Source organism: Eublepharis macularius, chromosome 1, assembly GCF_028583425.1.
Source record: "Eublepharis macularius isolate TG4126 chromosome 1, MPM_Emac_v1.0, whole genome shotgun sequence".
NCBI lineage: Eukaryota > Metazoa > Chordata > Lepidosauria > Squamata > Eublepharidae > Eublepharis > Eublepharis macularius.
In genome coordinates, this window is record NC_072790.1 from 91639486 (window position 1) to 91662015 (window position 22530).

At 42.5% G+C, this 22530-nt stretch overlaps 1 protein-coding gene across 2 annotated transcripts in view; it reads right to left on the bottom strand.

The window, feature by feature from the left end:
* ASCC3 (activating signal cointegrator 1 complex subunit 3) overlaps positions 1 to 22530 on the bottom strand; it is a 362388-nt gene that overhangs the window by 334179 nt on the left and 5679 nt on the right. For both annotated transcript variants that reach the window (XM_054986845.1, XM_054986854.1), the window contains exons 2-4: positions 20349 to 20500; positions 16077 to 16227; positions 9195 to 9775 (exon numbers count right to left, since the gene is read on the bottom strand). In XM_054986845.1, the coding sequence (XP_054842820.1) occupies positions 9195 to 9775; positions 16077 to 16227; positions 20349 to 20438 (822 nt within the window). In that variant the 5' untranslated portion in view covers positions 20439 to 20500. The remainder of the gene's footprint in view (positions 1 to 9194; positions 9776 to 16076; positions 16228 to 20348; positions 20501 to 22530) is intronic.

Consider the following 22530-nt stretch of genomic DNA (forward strand, 5'->3'; position numbering starts at 1 on the left):
CCATAGGCCTTGGGCTGGTAGGCCGTCTAAGGTTGCTCCCCATCCCGAAAGGCTCGCGTCCGTGAAGAGCTGTGCCTGCTGGTGATTCAGAAAGGATTTCCCCTGGCATAGATTCGACTCTCTGGTCCACCACTTGAGGGACTCCTTGACTTTCCAGGGAACTGTCACAGGGCCGTCGATCTTGGACATGATCCGGAATTGGAATGGACGGAGAAAGTTGAGTAAGACGCGGGAATGGAATCGACCCCAATAGACGGCCTCGCACGCCGCTACCAGCGTGCCCATGACTTTGGCCAACTTTAAGAGGGGCGTGAATCTGTCCTGAATCACGGACTTGATCAAGTCCTTGGTCTTGAGAATCTTGTCCTGGGGCAAGAAGATGAGGCCCTTCCTGGTGTCTATTATCATCCCCAAATGCTGAAGCCTTTGAGAAGGAACCAAGGAGCACTTTTTCGTGTTTATCAGGAAACCGTGATCCTGGAGGCAGCAAACGGCTGTCCACGTGTCCTGCGCCGCCCTCTCTCTCAAGCATGCTCGTAAGAGGATGTCGTCCAGATATGGATGGGCGTGAATCCCCGACTCCCGAAGTCGAGCGATGGGGTTGATGAGGACTTCTGAGAACACCCTGGGAGCCGTGGCCAGGCCGAAGGGTAGTGCTCTGAACTGAAAATTCCGACCACCGACGCAGAACCTCAGAAAGCGTCTGTGGGAAGGATGAATAGGTATGTGCAGGTAGGCTTCCGTCAAATCGATTGAAGTCATAAAGTCCCCTGGTCTCAGAGCTTCGGAGATGGATCGCAACGTTTCCATTCAGAAGTGTTTCAGATGAATGAATTGGTTCACAAATTTTAAGTCCAAGATTGCTCTCCAATCTCCGTTTTTCTTCGGCACGGTGAAAAAGATGGAGTAGACTCCCAGTCCGCGCGCGTTCAGGGTCACAGGCTCTATTGCCTCGATGTCCAGAAGATGTTGTAACGCTCTCATGGTAATTTGTTTTCTGAGGAGGCCCTTGCGAAGAGGAGAACTGAGAAAGCGATCCAGTGGGAGAGACTTGAACTCGATGACATACCCTTGGGAGACTACCTTGGTGGCCCATTCGTCCGAATGAGCCTCTTGCCATACTTGACTGAAGTGTTGTAGTCTCCCCCCCCCCACCGGTATTCGATCCGAGTCAGGACTTTGGGGCCTTGGGCTCGAATCCCTGTCGGTCCCCTCTGTGCTGGGCCGCCTTGTAGGACTTTGAACCGAAGGGGCCTTTCCTATGAGTGGACTTTGATGAGTTCCAGGTCGATCGTTTATTGTCTTGATGAAATCTGGGTAGCACGTGCTGAGAACGAAAGGACTGGGAGGGGTAGCTGCGTCTATCCAACCTTCTGAGTGTCCTGGGAAGTGCTCTTTTCTTATCACGAGTCTCAACCAGGACCTTATCCAGAGGCTCTCCGAACAGCATGTCACCTTGGAAAGGATAGGCCATCAGGATAAACTTAGAGTGAAGGTCCGCGGGCCAGGCTCTCAACCAGAGCAACCTCCTAGCTGCAGTCATGGAAGCTATAGCCCTGGAGGAGAAGGTCAATGCATCCAAGGTCGCGTCAGCAGTGAAGGTGTTGGCTTTCAGCACTCTGTTAGCTCCTTCTAGCAGATGCCTACGGTTACCCGGAAGAAGTTGGATAAGTTTACGTATCCACATGATGGCCGCCCTGGAAACGATGGAAGCAGATGAAGCTGCTCGGATCGCCACTGCCGATGCCTTGTGCGCCCGCCTGAGCGCAGTCTCCGCCTTCCGGTCCAGATTGTCTCTAACAGCTCCTTGGCCATCTTCGGTGAGTAGACCAGAGGACTGGAGTGCTGCCACCGGGGCGTTGATCCTGGGCACCTGCAAGAACTCATTTGTGAAAGAGGGTAAGGCATAAAGTTTTTTAACCGAGCTTTGGTACTGTCTGGGAGCTGCAGGTTTCAACCATTCTGCTCTCATTTGCCTTTCAAAGTACTCAGGGAAGGGGAAGACCCTTTCTGGGTTGCTATCTCTAGGGAAGAATTCCCTACAGCCTTTTGGTCTAGAGGGCCCTTTGTGTCCCTTGGAATCCTCCTCCTCCCCTTTTTCAGCAGACTCTTGGAGCTCTAAGGCTGCCAGGGTTTTGGTTAGCAGGTACTGATAATCTTCTGCTTTGAACAGTCTATTAGCTTGTTCGGGGATGGGAGCCTCTTCCTCCTCCTCCTCCTCAGATAAGAATTCCCCTTGTTCCCCCTCCTCGCTATCTGAAGACGATGCAACCCCCCAGGGGCCCCCGTCGTCCCTAGCGTACACTGGGGTAGACTTCTGGGCGGCCTTAGTTGGCCAGGGGGACTCAGTCCTTCTCTGCTTGCTGGGGGGAGAACCAGGGGCAGGCGGCCAGTCACTAGGAGGCTTGGAGGTAGGTTGGCGGATCCTTCCAACTTCCTCCCTAATCATTTGTCTCAGTAAGGGGAGGAAGTCCCCTGCATGGGGTTCTCCATACTCTTGCGGCAGCCCGAAGCCGGCGGGGACAATACCTGGCTCTGCGATGTTCTCAGCTGCAGGAGCGAGGGAGACAGGTCCAGCATTATTTTCTGCCGATTCTCCCGGCGGGAGAATGGCAAGCACGTTGTCCGCCGCTGCGTGGGGAAACTCGCGGCCGCCGCCGCTTTTTCCCGCCTTTTCCGCGGTTGTTGTTTTGGCGCCTTCTTTTTTTCTCTCAGGGCGACAGCTCTCCGACGGTCCCGGCTCCTGCGCTCTTTTCCCATGTTTTTTAGATGGAATACACGGCTGTTCAGCCGGAAAGATGCCGGGATTCCGTGCCAGCCCCAGGGGCAGGACGGTACCGGGAAAATCGCCCAGGCTCTCTGAAGGGATCAATGCTGTCGTGCCCTCTTCTTCGGCCTCCATGAAGCTCCCGTCTGAGTCCCTGGACTCCATTGCAGATGGGACACAGGAGTAGTAGCCAAAAAAAAAGAGGGGGAAAGGCAGGGAAAGAAAGGAAAGCTAACAAGGAAGGCTAACAAGGCAATAGAGTTAGTACAAGTAAGGCAGGTTTGTAGAGGAAGAAAATTTAGAGTGAAGGAGAAACTGAAAGCAAACAGGCAGAGAGAAAAACTGCCGGACCGACTGCTCTCCCTGGAGGCAGGAAAGAACTGGAGAGAGAGGGTGTTCCATATGCCAATAGGAAGAGGAAGAAAGTTTTTTCTATTTCCTGCCTCCCTGATTGGGCGAAGGGAAACACCCAAGATGTCCTCCGCCTCAGAGGGAGAAGAGGTTTTGAATGGGGTGGTAGTGGTTGTATCTTGAGAGAGATCCATGGAAATTATAGACATGAATTGCAATAGCAGAGCATCTTCCATTCATACAATGGCATCTTTAGATCTAACCCACAGAATAATTTCTTTATCTCCAACAGAAGGAATTTTTAAAAACAAAACTATTAAAGAAAGACAGAAGAGGGAGCTATAGTAATATGTGTATACTTGGGAAATCAACAGAAAGACAGGAGGGAATAAACTGGTAAACCCGGAGGGTTGCCAGCTTGCTTTAGGAATGTGCAAAAGGTGCACATGAAGCTGACTCATAGCTACTGTAGCTGGCTCCCCTGCAGAATTCTCATAGAATGCCCCTCTTCTGTAACAAAAACAAGACAAAGGTTAAGGCCATAGCATCTGACTATAGTATTTACCTTCAGCCCATATCAAGAAGAAAGAGCAGATTTAACTATATCTGTTACCTCCACCACCACCACCAAATCCTTCTGGACATGTATTTATTTATAGTCTATATGTTACAGTCTATATTGTTTTTTATCTCTATAGTTATAGAGATGAACAAGTTTTATGGCACCTTATTTTTATTCTGGCATAAATTTCAGACTCTATAGTCAGATGAAAGACAAACAAACCTTAGAGGTTGATTATACAATAGTTTTCCCTCAGCACAAAACAACTTAAAAGCAATTTTTGAGGAATATTTCCAATTCTGCCTGTTTTACCATGTAGCATAAAACCTAACTTATTATGAACACTGAAATCAGCCACAGACAAGACCTCTTCTTCACAGCATGTGTCTTTGTCATGTGAATTTTCGAACCTTTATACTATTCTCATTTTGGCTGAATTTATATGTGACTCTGAAAAACATCAGAGTCGCTGTTTCTGTGCACACAGGGAAGTCAGAAAAGCCACTTTAAATCCATTGTATCAGATTCCAAAATCAACTGATGGTCATGAAGAAAGGACAAGGGGTTGCAATGGTATTTCAACCTTCCTTTGGCATGAACTTCAGATACTATGGTCAGATGAAAGACAAATGAACACATTTTTTGTCCTTCAACCAGTTTGTTTCTATACTGCTACATATATCTGAAAATGTCTTTTTGCACATTTTTGTACAATATTTCTTCAGCTACTTTTACAGGCATCATACCTTAAAAAATTACAAAACTATGCTACCACATTTCCCCAGGAACATCTAGAAAAGGCTCATGGACACTTCTTTAAATATTCTTCATTGTACATATTCTTTTCATCATTAAAAAAAAACCCTAAGGGACAAGAGTTCATTCAGAATGCTAGCAGTTGCTAGCAAAGTTTAAACAGCCAAATTACAATGGATGGGTAGAATACACAATAGTCTAACTGGTAGGAATGAGCAGTGCTAGCTCAGTACCTGAAAGCACAATGCTGCTGAATAACTTGCAGTTTCCTGGGTACAACATATCCATTGGCCCATACTGGATTCTGCTAGCCACTGGGCAACACTATTGATGCATTGTTCTGAGCCCCACAGCTATAAAGCTGCATCACCATGCCCTTCAGTAAAGGCATAGATTCTCATTCTGATCCCCTTAAGTAAACCAAAGCCATTAGCCTCCAGCATCTTCTGTCTGTGCAAAGAGGAAGGCAATCTATAAGTGTTTACCTATGTTTTAGTTTTATAGGTGGGCAACATTCAAATAGTGCAACTAAACAGATCACATTAAAAACAGAGGAAAGGCCAAGACTGCAGAGACAAAGAAACATCTAAAGAGCCAAGGAAGCAAGAGATTTCTTGGCATTTTGCTTGTAAATTTCACTTCAGTATCAACTGATAGATCACAACAGCAACAAGAACAACAACAAGGTCTTGGGAAGCAGTCTGAAATTGATTGAATGGATAAAGCTAGTTGGACCTAACTAGAGCACTACCATTATATATTTGAAGAAATACTAAGAGTGGAGAATATGGCAGGCAACCTTCCTTGGCTGGCCTTTCTGGTGAAGTTTCCATTACAAAAGGCTGGAGTGGAGTGGAAATTATTCAGTTCATTACAAACCAGCTTCATCCCTTAGTAGAAAGATAGGATTGCACTGAATTCTTTCTGCTAAGACCAGCATCTGAAGTAGACAGGAATATAGCATTTTCTCCCACATTACCTGAAGCAGTATGGTAACATTTGCCACAGGAGAAGATTAACATACAAATAGTGCTACTACCATAACTGAACTGGGAAAAGATTCCTAAGCGACGATTTAGGCACTTTACTATGTACAGATAATTCAGCCTTTAATTCAAAAGAGAAAACTGGTGAGCTCCCAGCTGACTAACACTGCAATTCTAAACAGACTTACACTTTTGTAAGTAGTTTTATTTATAGTTTTCCTTTCTCACTGAGACTCAACGTGGATTACATAGTGAGTAGTTCAGTCAATACCCAAAGACATTTCAATAAAACATAGATCCAGAGGAGTTAGCCGTGTTAGTCTGTAGTAGCAAAATCAAAAAGAGTCCAGTAGCACCTTTAAGACTAACCAATTTTATTTTATTGTAGCATAAGCTTTCGAGAATCAAGTTCTCTTCATCAGATGCCTGATCCGAACTGGTCAAATACAGAAGAGGAGGGGAGGGGAAAGAAGGGGACATATATCACAAGAGGACAGGATGCAATTAGTGTGAAGGCAATCAAAACATTCCTTTGCTTGTAAATGTAAACATCTCCTTTTGGTGTGGAGTCAGTTTGCCGTGTTAGTTTGCCGCAGTGAAGGTATCCAATTCCTATGTAGTATAAGCCCTCAATAACCACAGCTCTCCCTGCCAGCTGCATCTGACAAAGAGAACTGTGGTCCCCGAAAGCCCACACGCACTCAGGCTGAGATAATTGACAAACAAAGCCCACACCAGGCGTCTCTGGGCTCCCCCAGACCACGCCTCTGTAAAGGAAATCTGTTACCTGTGATAATGTGATAACCATTCATAGTCTCTATTCAGTCCCAGCTTGACAGAGTCAAATTTGCATATGAATTCCAATTCAGCAGCCTCCCGTTGGATTTTGTTTTTGAAGGGTTTTTGTTGAACCACAGCGACTTTTAATTCTTTGGTGGAATGTCTACCAGTCGCAATCTACCAGGACATTCCACCAAAGACTTAAAAGTCGCTGTGGTTCAACAGAAACCCTTCCAAAACAAAATCCAACGGGAGGCTGCTGAATTGGAATTCATATGCAAATTTGACTCTGTCAAGCTGATTGACTCAATTGGATTGACTTGCTCCTGTTAGCAGAGTTCTCCTATAATAACAGTGTACACGCGTCTACCGGAGAAACTCCTTTCAAAGTAATTTATGGCTTCCACTTCAAGCCGTTCCCGTTCGAAGCGCTCCCCCCTCCTATTACAGCTTCTCAAGACGTTACCGAGTGGTGGGGGGAAGCAGCTCAGCAATGGGCTCAAATCAAAAAACACCTCGACAAAGCCAAACAAGACTACAAGAAATATGCAGACCGCCACCGTGCGGCGGAATGGGATTTACAACCTGGTGATCTTGTCTATCTATCCACAAAAAAACTAAAATTATCCCAAACCAGCAGAAAACTAGCTCTGAAGTTCTTAGGACCTTTCCAAGTGCGTAAAGTAATCAACAAAGTGACTGTAGCTTTAGATTTGCCAAGGAACCTACGCTACGTGCATGATACTTTCCATGTCAGCCTCCTAAAAAGGGCTCCAACAGATAACCAGTGGCACATCAAAGGGCCCCCTATTCCAACGTTAATCGATGACCAGACCCACTACGAAGTACAACAAATACTGGACTCAAAAATTAAACGAAACCAGCTGTTTTACCTAATTAGGTGGAAGGACTTTGATTCTGGGTTTGATGAGTGGGTCAGTGCTGTACATGTTCATGCCCCTAGACTACTGAAAGCGTTCCACTATCGCTATCCACATAAACCGGGGGGGGGGCTTCTTAGGGGGGGCAGAATGTCAGGATCAGAACGCCCTTTTGTATACCTATGCTTAACCGACTCCATATTTAATCCTTTCAGTGTTCAGTGCTTTCTTCCCCAGGTGCAGAGGTTCCCAGGCAGCTATCTCACAGACCCGCATTGTTTTGGCTACCGACGTTCCACCAAGAACCGGCCTTGGGGAAGCTTTCGCTTTTGCAGCTTCAAAGGGAATATTATGAGAACTGTGGGGGGAGGATGCGTCAGCTATGATATTTAATATGTATCTCTTGCTTTGCCTGGCATTGGTAACAATGAATATGTACCAACCTGGATCTTGCATTCAGGCCAGTGGACTATAATAATCTTTTTCTTCATTAAATGCTTTTTGGAAACAATGGACTTTTGTCTAATTGCAGAAGGCAGATTGGAGTAAGGATTTTATCTAGCCACAGTTCTGACAACAGGAAGGTATATTCACCAAATTAATTTTTGATCCTAAATATAATGAACACTCTTTAGACCACATTATCTAAAATACATTGTACTATAAAAATAATTCCTTTACCATGGGACTCTCTTAATCCAACCCACAGTTTAATATTTTAATATCGGAATGTTTAAATAAATAACAAATAATAATAATCTTCCATTATCTGAGAAGAAGATCATTTATTTCTTCTCAATTCTAAACCTGACTGCCATCACTAGTTCCACTCTGAACTACAGATTACTTGCTTTTCTTCTTGTTTCCTTCTATGGATGGCAGCAGCTGACAGATTTATGGCACATTTCTGTTAAAAAAAAACCTTGCATAACCAAAAATGAGCCCTGAGCTTGATAACCCAAGCTAGCCTGAACTCATCAGATCTCAGAAGCTAAGCAGGGTCAGCCCTGATTAATACTTGGATGGGAGTAGTAGTAGTTTTTCCACGGTCAATGACCAGCAATTTATAAAACACCAATAAAAGGTACCACAGAAGAAAATAAAACATCAATAAAACCATTCACAATACCTGGGTAAAATCATTCACGATACAATAGTATAAACTTTAAAATTCTCAGTGGTACAATAAAATCATTCACTTAGACACTAAGGATTCCCTGATCCCTGAAGCAATCCAACCAAAACTGGCCACCTGAAATGTGATCTTAGGATGTCTATCTGAAAAGAAACCCCTCAGAGTGCATATCCTTTGGCTACGGATAAGGGGCAAAGTTGAAAAAAGAGGAAGAGATTTGCGAAGATTGTTATACACCTTGCAATCAAATATAATGTGTTCTAATGATTCTATCCGTTCCTCACAGCAGGGACAAATCCTTTCCTCATAAGGGATTTTTTAAAACTTCCCTTCGAGGACAGCTGAGGGAAAAACATCCAGTCGCATTAGTGTGAAAATTCGTCTGTACTCCTGATTTGATAGGTTGAGGAGATAAGGCATAGGTGTTACCCTATTGGGGGGCTCCAAAAGATCTCGCCATTTCTCTATTCTGATTATATCATGTTGGGAGACCACCAAGGAAGTCCAGGGTTGTTACAAAGAGGCAGGCAATGGCAAACCACCTCTGAAGTCTCTTGCCCTGAAAGTCCCTGCAGGGGCACCGTAAGTCAGCTGTGACTTGACAGCACTTTCCAACACCAACCCAAATTTCACAGCAATGAGTAGCCAATCAAACAGAACATTCAAGAGATACAAGAAACTCAAAATCTCAGGTAGTATGGGACCCCTCTTGCTATACTTAGGCATCATATTAAAATCTTGTATGGGCTCAACAGGTCCTTTCAGTTGCAACAAAGTCAAAATACAATGTTTTATCAGTTAACCCATTACTGCTTTTGGAACATAATGGAACACAGCTCCCCACAATGATCAATAGATAGTGACCCCACCCCACCCCCCAAGGTCTATTGTTATGCTTTTTCTCAGATCATTTGAAGTCATCTACAAAAGAAATGATACTTGCCTTTATTAATGCTATGAATAGCAATAAGCCTACCTCATTCTGAAGCTCATCATCACTCTTAGTTGACGCAAGCATCTCATACAAAGTGCAGCAAAGATGTTCCATTGTTGGGCCCCCAGGAGTCCCCTTTAGTGATTCATTCAGATACTTCCCAACCTCATACCAAAGAAAAGAATCATCCAACTTCTCTGACGGCTTTGCCAAACCTTCATCGTAACCATTTGGGAAGTGTTCCAAACTGCTATTCAAATATTTCTTGTAATCCAAACTGATAAGTTTCTGTTTATCCATTTTACCATTTACAGGCAGTTCTTCAGAACAGTCCAAGTCATGCATGTCAAATGAAAATGCAATGTTTTTGCCAAAACATGACTGAGTGACAGCAGTCTGCAGTTCTGGTGCCTGCAATAGGGCAATGAGCTGCTCTTGAATGAAGTGAGAAGCAATCCGAGACGCAGCATTACAGGCTTCAGTAGCTGATGAAGATGGAAAGGGGCCAAACATCTGCTTAATGGCTTTGGTCTCTTCATGACCAACATACTCTTTCATGTAGAGGGTTTTAAACAGAAACACAGCACCACTTTCAATGGCTTCTTGTCCGTTCTCACATCCCACTGTTCACAGAAACAGAAATCAGAAGAAGGCAACAGCCTACAGTTTAACCATCTATTTAAAACAATAAATACATCTTGAAACAAGCACAGAAATACCTTCACAGGTAGATACTGCTTACACCCCCACAGTATAGAGATTCCATTTTCTGAAAGCCAACTAACATAATGTGCAGGACAGGGTGGCTTACTGTGGCAATAGGATACTGCACACCATTTCAGAATTCAGGTTTGATGGGGGTCATATTTTGGAAGGGTTTCCCACATTAAAAAAAAAAGCCTCTGCGCATAGTACATTAACATGATGATGATATAAACACAGCTTCCCCTAAAATATTTTAGACTACATGTAGGAAGCTTCAATGATGGGGCATGGCTCCATGAAAAGCGCATATTGATGAACACAACACACACCAAAGGTTGTGGGGTCAATATATGACCTATCACTTTAAAGGTATTTAAAGGTATTAAAGGACAGCAGGCATTGAGGAAGACTGTTTTTGTCTGGGACTCTGGAGAGCTGCTGCCAGTCAGAGCAGACAGTACTGAGCTAGATAGACTATTGGTCTGACCTAGGTTAAGGAAGCTTCAGCGGAGGTGTGGGCAAGTCACTTCACACCTGCTAGCTGAAGCCTTTCCAGATGGCTCAGACAGGCTTTGAGATAATGCCGGTGAAAAGTTCATTCACATTTAATATAAATTATATGTTTTACTGCTGTAACCCACCCTGAGCCCGCTCTCGGGGAGGCTGGGATAGAAGCTCACTAGCTCACAATCTCACACTCATCTTTGCTGCTAGCTTGTGGTTCTTTATTTGCTCCTGGGGTGGACGCTCCTCTCTGGCCCTAATTCAGCAACTGGCCACCTCTCTCCCTAACCAAAATACTCATACACAGAGTTTCCAGAATTTCTATTCCATCCAAGCACCAGAAATGTAGCTATGCCCTGGAATGCTGCTATCATTCAAGTCCTGACATCAAGGAAGTAAGACTGGCTCAAAAACAATGCACCTAATCTAAAGAGGTAAAGTCCAGGTTTCTATAGCATTAATACTTAATTCTGTGCAATATATAGATTACTTCATAGATTCTTAAAAGATGAGCCCAAATACAAAAGGCCTCTTGGAGCCCACAAGATTCATGAGTACTCCATCCCCATCTCAGTTCTCTGTGTCACCCATAAAGTTATCACCAAAACTTGGGAAATCCCTCAGAAGAGACTTGTACAGTGCAAGGGTCCACACTTAGACGAAAAAAATGAGGACCCCCCCCCCCCCGGCAAGACTTGGGGGACTGTGCACAGTCCCTTCCTCCCAAACTTTGTTACAAATATTTTTTTTATTAGGACTGAAGTACTTGCACGCTTTTGTTTTGTCTTATATTAATTAAATGTTGCTTTGGTTTTTTAAATTTTTTCAGTAACCATCTCAAACTATTTTGACCATTGAACACAACGAGCAGCCTTTCATGTCCTGACCAAGCAAGCTGGGTAACACTGAGCTAGCCTAAGGCAAGTTCAGCTGAACTACAGCAGAAGAAGCTGTTACTCTTGTTGAATAACAAGCTTTGATAGAAGGGAATTTGTGTTCAAGAAGGGAAAGGCATGAAAAGTTACACACAATCCCTTGGTCTGGTCCGACTCCCATAATCCAGCTCCAGTGTTCAGTCCATACAAGGCCACTGGTATAATAGGAAAGATGGTATTTATAACTCATATACTTAGCCATCTCCCAGATCTATTTATGCAAGAAGACTCACTAGAGAACCATTCCAGAAAAATTCACATATGGTTCTGAAGTGACTGTCCTTTGGTCAGTGAGTTCTACAAAGGCAGTCCAGACGAACACCGGAGAATTCAACCCAGCTAATGAAAACAAACTTCTGCCTGATTTCTAGTACTGTGATGTGATGATGACCACCACACTGGATTGGTTAGAGTTAAAGGGCTTATAATTAAAAGGGAGCTTTGTCACCACTGGCAACTACAAGTTGACCCACAGAAAAACAGGCAGCGTCAGAGCCCATGATTTATACCACATAGCCCAGCAGCATGAGTCTAGTCATTTTTTTTAAAAAAATCCACTGATTGAATTCTCAGCAATTACTGAGCCACAACAGTATGCTGAACTCATGTAGTAAAACTTCTTTTGTGCAAAGAACAATACAGGAAAAAAATTATAACAAGGTACAAACTGGGCAATTCGCTTTGTGTTGGGTAATCTTTATATTTAACAGCAAGTGCCAGACCATTCACAGATTCAAAAATTCACACATGGGGGGAAACTACAGCAACACTGTTGGGGTTCAGCAAATTCAGAGAAACCTCCAGGCTTGCAGAAAAAAATATTTCAGGCAGGAAAAATCCATGAAGAGCAATGTCTGCACATACAGAGATCGTCATTAAAAATGGAGCTTTGGGCACCATTCTGGGTTGCCACAATAACACAAAATGGCACTATCATGACTCCCTTTTCATCATGTGGTTAGATTTGGTGCCTTAAACCCTCTCGTTACGTCACCTTCTGGGTACGTAACGCTGCCACCAGGAATTCAATTCTAATCTGATTAATTAATTTTTCACTGAATATTGTGCCCGAGCGTTAAGGCTCCTTTGTGGGACTATGTGGTCCTGAGGACTGGTATACAGAAACCACATATAACTCTGGGGTGAACAAAAACAAAATAAACCTTTATTAGTACATGAAGCATATTTGTTTCAGGATGTTGGATAATTTTTCTTCATAAAATAAAATTGGATATGTTATTCTTTGGATTTAGGTGTCACAATCACTTCTTTCTCCTTTAACTCACAATCACTTCTTTCTCCTTTAACTCACTCTCCCACGATACTCTAGCAACATCAAGATCTGACTCTCTCTAGTAAGGGTGTGCATGACCAGGAAGATTCGGATTTCCCGATTCAGATTATTCAAATCTGGAAAAAAGTTCAGAATATAGGGAATTCCAAAGCAGCAAGCCGCTTCGGAGTACCCAATTTGGAAAGATTCAGGTTTGCTTCATAAAGATTCAGCCGTTATTTTCAATGGGGAACATGCTCCCAGCTTTCCGGAAGCCTGGGGGGGGGGCGCATTTTCTTTACAAATCAAACCAAACTTGGTGAGGACCTTCACCTAACTCTCCTCTAACGACTCCCCCAAGTTTCAGAACTATTGGACTTGGTGCCCCTATCCTCCTCCACTCTCACTATTCCCTATGGGGAAAAACAAGGGGGCTTTCTAGGTGGCTTGGGGTGGCATTTTGCAAGCAAATACATCCAATTTTCAGGGGACCTGCTCCTACCTCTCCTCCCACCCTCCTCCAAGTTTTAGGGAGATTGCAATTTGGTGGGCCATGTTATGGCCCCCCAAAGGTGGTTTTCCCACCATACTATTTTATTTCTACTGTGGGGAAGACTCCCACCCAGCAGAAACACATGGGTTGTGGCTGCCAATGGCCACAGCCACAGTCCAGCTACTACATACCCCAAGCAGCCCCTCAGAACCACATCTCCCCCCGCCACAAAACTAACCACCCTTGCAGTAACTGGACAGCCACTTTCCATTGGTTCCTGTTGAAGGAAAATACAGACTCCTACAGCAGGAACACATGGAATGTGGCATCCATGGCCACAGGCATAATCCCCCTTTCAATCTACCCCCCAACAGACCCACAGACATGCACCCCTAAATTCCCCACCATCCCCAGAGCAGGCTGGACAGCCACTCCTCATTGTTCTCTATGATGAGAACTTTTAAACTGTCTTTCCCAGGGCAATTATCCCCTTCCCCACCACCACCCAGAAAAGCAAAAAAAAATCCCTCCAGAGAAAAACCTGAGAGTCACTAACTGACTCTCTCACCAGTCCAGCAGTGACAGGCAGAAAGGGAATCCTTCAGGTGAAGCAAAATTAGTGAAGTCCTCTCCTCCTCCCAGTGAAGTCCCACTCCAGCAGGCCAACCAACAATGGATACAAAGAGTCCCAGTGGAAGTACTCTCAAGTCTCTATGTAGGCCAAGGAAAATTGTGGGCTGGCCAAAAGGAAAGCCTCCAATTTAAATCCCCTGCTGCATCTCCTTCCAGAGAATACATTGGCTGGAAGGAGGATGCAGCAGTGGTACTGGACACTCCTAAGTCCCCCCTCCCTTCCCTGATCCCCCTCCCTCCTCCCCCTTGTACTCACTCACCCCTCCTCACCCTTCCCATCCAGTAAATTAGGTGGGAATCTCTGCAGACTTTGCTGGCTGCTTGCATTGCATTGCATTCTGCCAGAAAACTTTTGAAGCAAATTCAAGCTTCCCACTTTTTTTACAAAATAGGAGGAGTTAGGAGGAGGTTGTAGTGAGTCATTCACTCCTTCTCCCCCCTGCCCTCTCATAAGAATGCACGAGAAGCTTGGTTTTGGCTCAGAACTTTGCCGGCTGTTTGCAAATGCGAACAGCCGGCAAAGTACTGCTCCTGGCTGCCCCAAAGTTTCTGAAGCAATCCGAATCGCTTCAGAAAGCTTTGCTTCGATATTTCTGAATCGGGGCCAGCAGAAACACCTAATCTTTCCAAATCGGGCCTGATTCAGGGTTTTTTTCCAAATCGGATACCTGAACCACACATCCCTACACTCTAGTCCTCAATATGTCCTCTATGAGTATTTTATTTTCTCCCTAGAATCCCAATGCCTTTCACAGCACTATTTTGGATTCTGTTAACTCCCGGACAGCTTGACTGTTAACTCTTCACTCCCACAGCTAATTGCCTCTCTCCACACACACTTCTCAGCTCCACCATACTCTCAGTCATCAACCAATCACCTCACTTACTCATCCCGCTCTTTCACCCCCCCCCCTTCTTCTTCTGTAACATACCAAGCAATTAAAGAAACACACAGACTTAACCTGAGGCCAAGGTAGCAGTGACCAACACGAATAGGAAATTAAAGGCAAGGCGAGGAGTCAGAGGCACAACAGAGTCAGTGGGAGAGAAAAGGGGGTAAATGGAACCAGTCTAGTAAGAGGAGGGAAATGGGACCAATGGAAGGAGTGGAGTCAGTATGGGAGAAATGAGATTTCTGCTCCTCAGCAAATTGTCATTGGCTTCCACTTATGAGGGGGGGAAATATGAAAGGTTCCCATACCACTGTGGCCATGATTTTTCTAAACATACATTTGGAGTTACACGAACTTAAAACTAATGGCAATAAAGAGCACCAAAGATTTATTTTTCCATTTTGTAACCTCACAACAACTGAACTTTTAACCAGAAATTTTTGTTTCCCAAAATAGTAGATAAAAAATTTACATATGGCAGGTTCCTAATACATCTGCACTCTACTAACAAGTGTATTTGCAAGCTTGAACAAACTGCACTATACCACTGATATGCCACAAATGAGTGAGTACACATATATGTGCAGGCAGGTGGAGTCATAAAAATGTATGTGAGCTCGTAACTAGGGGTGTGCAGGGACAGGAAGATTCGAGTTTCTTGCTACAGAATTTCCAAAGCAGGAAAAAGAATCTGAAATAAATGATTTCCGAAGCGGCAAGCTGCTTTGGAAATCGCTTATTTCCCTGCTTCGGTATGCTCTGTGAAGGTTTGGAGCACACCAAAACTTTCCGCCCCACTGCTTATTTCACCCAATGAGAGGGGGAGGCGGGGGTTTCCCTCCTCTCTCTCCCATCGGGTAATATGGCAGCAGGACTTCCTGTGCTTTAGCAGGCCCAAGGGGGAGGGGATCCCCATGTGGGCCACCTGAATATTAAAGGGCCGTTTCCCTGCTGTGCAGGGAAGCCTGGAAAGGACCCTTTCCCTGTGGCTTGCACGGCGGGGAATGGGTCCTTTAAATACTAGCTGTCCCTCAGGGGATCTCTCCCTGTGGGCCAAGTGAAGCACCGCACCGAAAGGGCCCTTTAAATGCCAGCTAGCCCGCAGGGGGAGACTCCCTCCACAGGAGTGATTCCACCCCCTGTGGGCCAGCTGAAGCCCGGAATGGACCTTTTAAACTCCAGCTGGCCGGTGGAGGATCCTCTACAGGTCAGCTGGAGGCAGCCTGGGTTTGAAAGTCCTGAAGTTTCCCGAAGCAACCCAAATCACTTTGGGAAGCTTTGATTTGGCATTTCCGAATTGGTGCCAGCATGCTGGGCCAGATTCAGAAATCCCGTATCTTTAGAAATCAGGTCTGATTCGGATATTTATCCCAAATCTGAAACCCAAATTGTACACCCCTACTCGTAACTTTTATGGACTCCTTTGCAAGCAGTGTAATATACCCCTATGGCCTACAATTACTAGGGTAACTTTAAATTACTACTTACCTATTTGTTTGGAAGCTTGTAATATTGTCCTTAAATCTCCATGTAGAGATGGTTGGTTTTCCTTCTCTGAATTTTCTTCAATAAATTTCACTATTTTCTTCCAGCTATGGTCAGAGTGCAATAAGTCTTCTTGTAACTGTGATCTTTTGTTCTGAACACAAACAATATAAGTAGCTAAAGCATTTCTTTGATTAGATAACTTTTTCATAATGCTAGTTCTCAATTTTTCCAAACACTGCAATATCTGTTACTTATTAGAATTAAACAAATTAATGGTAACAGCAAAAACTAACTTATTATAAACATATTTATTATGTTAAACAGTAGTGTCTCTTTATGGAAAGTTTACTTTAATATTTCATCTAAAAATCCAGCAAAGAGAATATATCCCTTACTTCTGTTTATCAAAAGACACTGAGTTGTACTAATTCTTAATAAGCAGAGCAGAGCTCACCAAAGAGAGCAATGTGGAATATGATGTAAAGTGTTGCAGCAGGAAAAAGGAATTAGCAAAAATCATTCTTACATGAATCAAGCACAAACTAATGCAAAGCAGGAACTCAGCCATTCAACCCACCCATCCTAATCCATCTGTGCCACAATGCATACTGTTCACAAGTTCTCCCAACTTTCATCAGGAGCATTTTTCCCCAGAAAGCACATGGAGCTAGTTAAAGATGTCAAGGATACTTTCTACAATTTTGAGTTACAGAAGTTTGGATCCAACTCACCGAATCCAATCCAACCTCCATTTATGTTCTGACGGAGAGGTAGAAACGTCACTTAAGTAATCTTCCCTACTAATTTAGGTGGTAGAAACGGGTGATGATAAAGCTTTTCTTGTGCTGGAAGTTTGTGTAACCATTAGAGTGCCTGGCTCAAACCGATTAGGAAAAAATACAACTCACAACTTCAAGAGCCATTAGGGCAGTCTCACAGATTATGCAAGACAAATTTGCCCTATTCAATATATACCTATCTTGCAAATGCACACCTGTTGCATTCACTAACAGTGTAATCACATGCAGAGTTTCTCCAGTATAAGCCCACTAGTTTCAATGGGCTTAGACTAAAGTACCTCTGCATAAGACCTCTGCATACATTGAAGGTGCACATATTGAAAGGTAATGTGTGAAGAGGCCATGCACATGCAGTTTGCACTGCAATACTTGCACTCTATGTACTTATACCACATAACAGAAGAAGTGTATGTATGCTGCAGCACACATTAGATGTTGCTGATGAAAAGCATGTTTAGCAATAATAAATCAGAAAAGAGAAAAAAAATGAGAGAAGGTATTTATGATGTGGGATACTACATAATAATTCAAATGCTCCAGAAAAGGCATAAAGCCAGTACAGTATACCTAGTTATAACAATAATAATAACAACATTCGATTTATATACCGCCCTTCAGGACAACTTATTGCCCACTCAGAGCGGTTTACAAAGTATGTCATTATTATCCCCACAACAAAACACCGTGTAAGGTGGGTGGGGCTGAGAGAGCTCCTAGAAGCTGTGACTGACTCAAGGTCACCCAGCTGGCTTCAAGTAGAGGAATGGGGAATCAAATCCAGCTCTCCAGATTAGAGTCCCACGCACTTAACCACTACACCAAACTCTCTCTCATTTTAAGTTATTATTTAAGTTAAATTATTAAGTTATTTTAAGTTATTTAAGATACCAGCAAGAAACAAAACAGGAGTCCTGTTGCACCTTAAAGAGTAACAGGTTTATTATGGCATAAGATTTCATGAACGACAGCCCACTTCATCAGATGTACCTGATGAAGTGAGCTCTGGTTCATTAAACTTTATGCAACAATAAATCTGTTAAGTATTTAAAGGTGCTACAAAGACTCTTGACCAATGTTCCCTCTAAGCTTTGCAGTGTTGTGAGCTAAAAATCTACTTTGTGAGCCGAAACAACAACTTTCATTAAAGTTTTGAGTGCACCTCCTTTTAAAAAAAAATTACAATCAAATTGTTTTGATTACAATAAAAACAATTTAACAATAAAAGCCATTAGGTGAAAGGGCCACAAAAATCAGAGTATACTTCTGTACAAAAATGGGTATGTCCATGCTGATTACGAAGGGGTAGTTGTATTAGTCTGCTGCTGCAAAATAAAGCAGACACGCAATGGCAGCTTAAAAACTAGCACGTTTATTTCAAGATGAGCTTTTGTGAGTCAGTGCTTACTTCTTCAGCCTCCTTCTGCGCCAAGGCCAAGTTAAATGATGCCTTCACCATGGTGGTGGCTGAGGCGCTACCTCCTCTCCTCCGCTCTCTGGGGCTGAGGGGATCCTAGCAATTTCAGGCTTCATGGGTCAGGCCAGACCCGATCACTCAGCTCTGCTCTGTTCCCCAGCTAGAGAGCCAGCAGTGGCTGGAGATGCTCTCTGGCACCACCCTGGGGGCCAAACCAGCCACAGCCAGGAAGGGAGAAGTGGGATGAGGCTCCATCCCTGTTCCATCCCTCTAGGGTCCACCTGCAGATGCTGGCTGACTGGGAGGGCGGGGCCACCTGAGGGTTAGTATCTGTGAGCTACATCTGAGAAGCTGTGAGTGGAGGAGTCAGAATCTGTGAGCGATTGCTCACGTGCTCACATTAGTGGAAACACTGCTCTTGACCGTTTTTTCCTAAAACTGACTACACAGCTACCCATTTAGGAATCTGATGCCACAAGGTCAATCCTTACCGACTACATTTGGCAGCTTGTATCTTAAAACATGATCTCAATGCAACTGTAATTAAAATGCTTAGGCTTGGACACAAAAACAGTATCTCCCATCCGATCCCTGACCATCTGTTCTCTACAGTCTGTGACAATGACTTTAATTAGGCTTAATCATTTTCTATTTAAAATATTTTTAAAGAAACACTCTTCCTTTTCCCTCTCCCTTCCTCAAAGCCATCTCTCAGCTATAGTAAAAGATCAAAAGAAACACCCTAGTTGCCCTATGCTAACAATATTTAGAGCATCTTTAAACCCTAATTTATAATTCCAAAATTCTTTCTAATGAGTAACCATTTGTCATAAATATCACCCTTCATTCTACCAGTTAATAACCCTTCTTGGGATCCTTTCCATTTTTTCACTTTCAGAAAGATGAAGTAATCAAGAAAATAGGATATTAACATATAGAAAAACCTCAACTCACATCCAATTTCCTTATGGGTCTTTCTCTATCATGCTGAGTCTCAGTAGCTAGAAGACCTTTATGATCAGATTATTATAAATGTACCTAATATTCAGACACTTCTTTGACATCCACCAGGAGAGATTTTTTAAGAAAAATACACTAATGTACTGTACAGTATGTTCCTCTAATTTATGATATATTAGTTGTTGCCAATGCTTGTATCAGTGAACAGATTCTCTTTTAATGGTTCAAGTAGTTTTAGAAGAGTACAATTTTCAATGACAGTGGAAAAGAGGGCCCATTTGCTATTCTAGTTAAGATGATGAAAAGCTGGAATAAAGTATCATCAGGAGGATTACTCTGGGTTTATACTGACATGCAAGAACTCAAAATCAGCCCTGAAGTGCTTGGGTAGGTGTAGATGACATCTCAGCATCAAACTGTCAGATATCAATTTGTTTCTTTTCAATTTACTCTGCACAAAGGTGTGACTGGCTCACAAGGGCTAATTTCTTTTTAAGTTGCTGCACTGTTTCTGCTACCTTGACTTTTGCTTCATGAATGTCTACTACTGGTTAAAAGTTCTAGCTTTCAATTTCCAAAGGAGATTCTGAGCTCAGCCTCCACAGCCATCAAAAACAAAAAATTAGCTGGGACTCCATTTTCTCACTCGTATCCCAATTTGGTTATAACACAGAAAATAGCGAAGAATACATTGTAGTAAAAGATTGATCTACCAACATCAACCTGCATCAGCAATCTGTAGTGAAACAGAAAACAACACAGCCTAAAAGGTACTGATAGAACTAAATAACTTAAAAGACATGACAACTTCTCTACATCATAGCGGTTGGCCAAACTGTGTCAGGAAACACAAAAAGAAACTTAGGTGCAGCATTTTCCCACGCCAAATTAACAAAATGCTTTTTGAATGAAGAGGAGCTCATAGCACCATAGTTTGACTCTTTAGAGCACCAAAATCAATCATTTGAGCTTTGAAAAACATCACTATACAAAAAAATGCAAAACTTGTAGCCCTGGAAAAATGTACTGTAATCTTTAAGTAGATAAATCAAAACATAGTATTTCCCAATATGTAAATTTTATTTAAGGACTAATTACCTTTAAGTCAGCAGAATCTTCACTATAATCATCTTGCTTAGTGACATTTGAAAAGGAGCGCAGTGCTCCTGTTAGGCGAGGAAGGGCCATTTATTACCCATTCAGTGATCCATACAACAAGACAGTAACACTGCTCTCCAACATTCAAATTCCTAAAAAGAATAACAAAATCAGAATGAAGCTTTGCTAATGTAGACATTTTTGAGATAAAAGTAAGGCAGGGATACTATTTAGCTAGCCAAGAGTATTAGAAATCAAGATGTGCTAAGCCATGACAATTTTCTGTTCCCTGAATATTTATAATATGGACTTGTCAGGTTTTCCCCCCTTTCACCTCAACATAAAGTAATTGCTACTGCGAATAAGGCTAGCAAATATATTTTAGATTCCTAAGCACCAGATCAGTTTTTAGAAAATTTCCAGCAGTGACAATCAGAAAATCATTAATATATCTAGGCAAAATGTCACAGTAAAGTCTTTATAGTGGACCTGATAGAAAGAGAAAGACAAGAAATATGGAGGAGGAGAGGGAGGAAAGCAGTTATTCTCTTAGCCTCCAACCTGTTCCCTCCTACCAGTGGAAAAAGTTAGAAATCTGGTGGAATGCTTAAAATCAGGGGAAGAGTTTGACCTCTACACCCTGTCTGTTGGCCCTCCAAGGCAACTGGCTGACAAATGTGTTCAACAAGATGCTAGACTAGTTGAACCACTGGTCTGGTCCAGCAGGGGTCTTCTTAAGTTTTCCTATAAAATATTCTGGAATAAGTGAATGCTTTAATACAAAGTCTTAACCAAAATGCTTTCTAAGAACTGTCTAGTGAGAATAATAATAATAATAATAATAATAATAATAATAATAATAATAATATAAAAAGTGGACATATATACCACTCTTCTAGACAGAGAGAGGTTAACAAATTCAGTGTTATTATCATCCCTACAATACAGTTGGGGAGCTGAAGCTGAGAGGACTAGCTTACTCAAGGCTATCTACTGAGCTCATGGCAGTAGTGGGATTGGAACCAGCAGAGTGCTGATTCGCAACCCAACCACTATACTACAGCAGCCCTGCAGCAACAGATTATAATCCCTGTACATACTAGATATATACAATTTATTTTTAAAAAATATGCTTATTTTTAAAAGAGATTAAATTTGGCCAACATTAACATGAAACAATAATACATACTGAAAAGTCAATGTTGTTAAACTCAATGTCTAATCTTAATACATACGACTGCATGAATACTATTTCTAAATCCAAATAACCTTTTTTACTATAAAATGTATGGTTCCTATTTTCCATTTTTATTCTTTCCTGTGTTTCAGGTGTGTATGATTGTGTAGCATGCAGCTCATTAATTTGTGGCTGTCTGTCATCTTATGTATATTGGGAATTTTCAGCAAAACTAACAGTGCGGTCCTAGGCAGAGTTACACCTTTCTAAAGCTACTGACTTCAATGGACTGACAAAGGGGAACCTTTGCTTAGGATTGCCCTGTAAGATGCCTATACTTTTAATTGCATAACTATGTTCAATACTTCAAGAATATATGGTAACAAAGCTATTAATTTTAGGTTAAAATATTTTAAAGAACTGGAAAAGTGTCTTATAAAGCTAGCAAAAATAAGCAATTACAATTTCTAACGAACAATTTTTTAAAAAAATTAAGGTTTTTTTGGTGGAAGATACTTATCTCCTTCCTTACTCTTTCAAGCATGCCCCTTGCCAGTTAACTGTATATGAATAGTTCATACTACACTACACAAGGAAAAATGATGTGTGCATAAACAACAAACATGCTTTGGAAGGAACCTCTTAATTCACATAACAATTAAACTACATTTAGAACTGCAGAGCTCCTGATCATCTACATCTGAATGTTGCTCTTGTTACAGACAAGCTTCCAAGCAACACTTTGGAAACAACCTCATTAATAAAAAGTCAGACGCTTACAAGGGGAAAAGCAGGAGAATTTATCAATGAACCTCCAGAGTCCATCATGATAGTTTCAAAGATGAATGGCAAAAAAGGGAAAGGCTTTTTTCTCCCAGAGGTTCACAAGTAAACAACAAAACTATTGGGAACATGAAGATAAAGCCATTTCTCTAGGCTGCTCTAAGACACCAAATGTCATTTCCAGAATAGTTAATCCCAGCAAGCCCAGTGCAGCTTTACAAT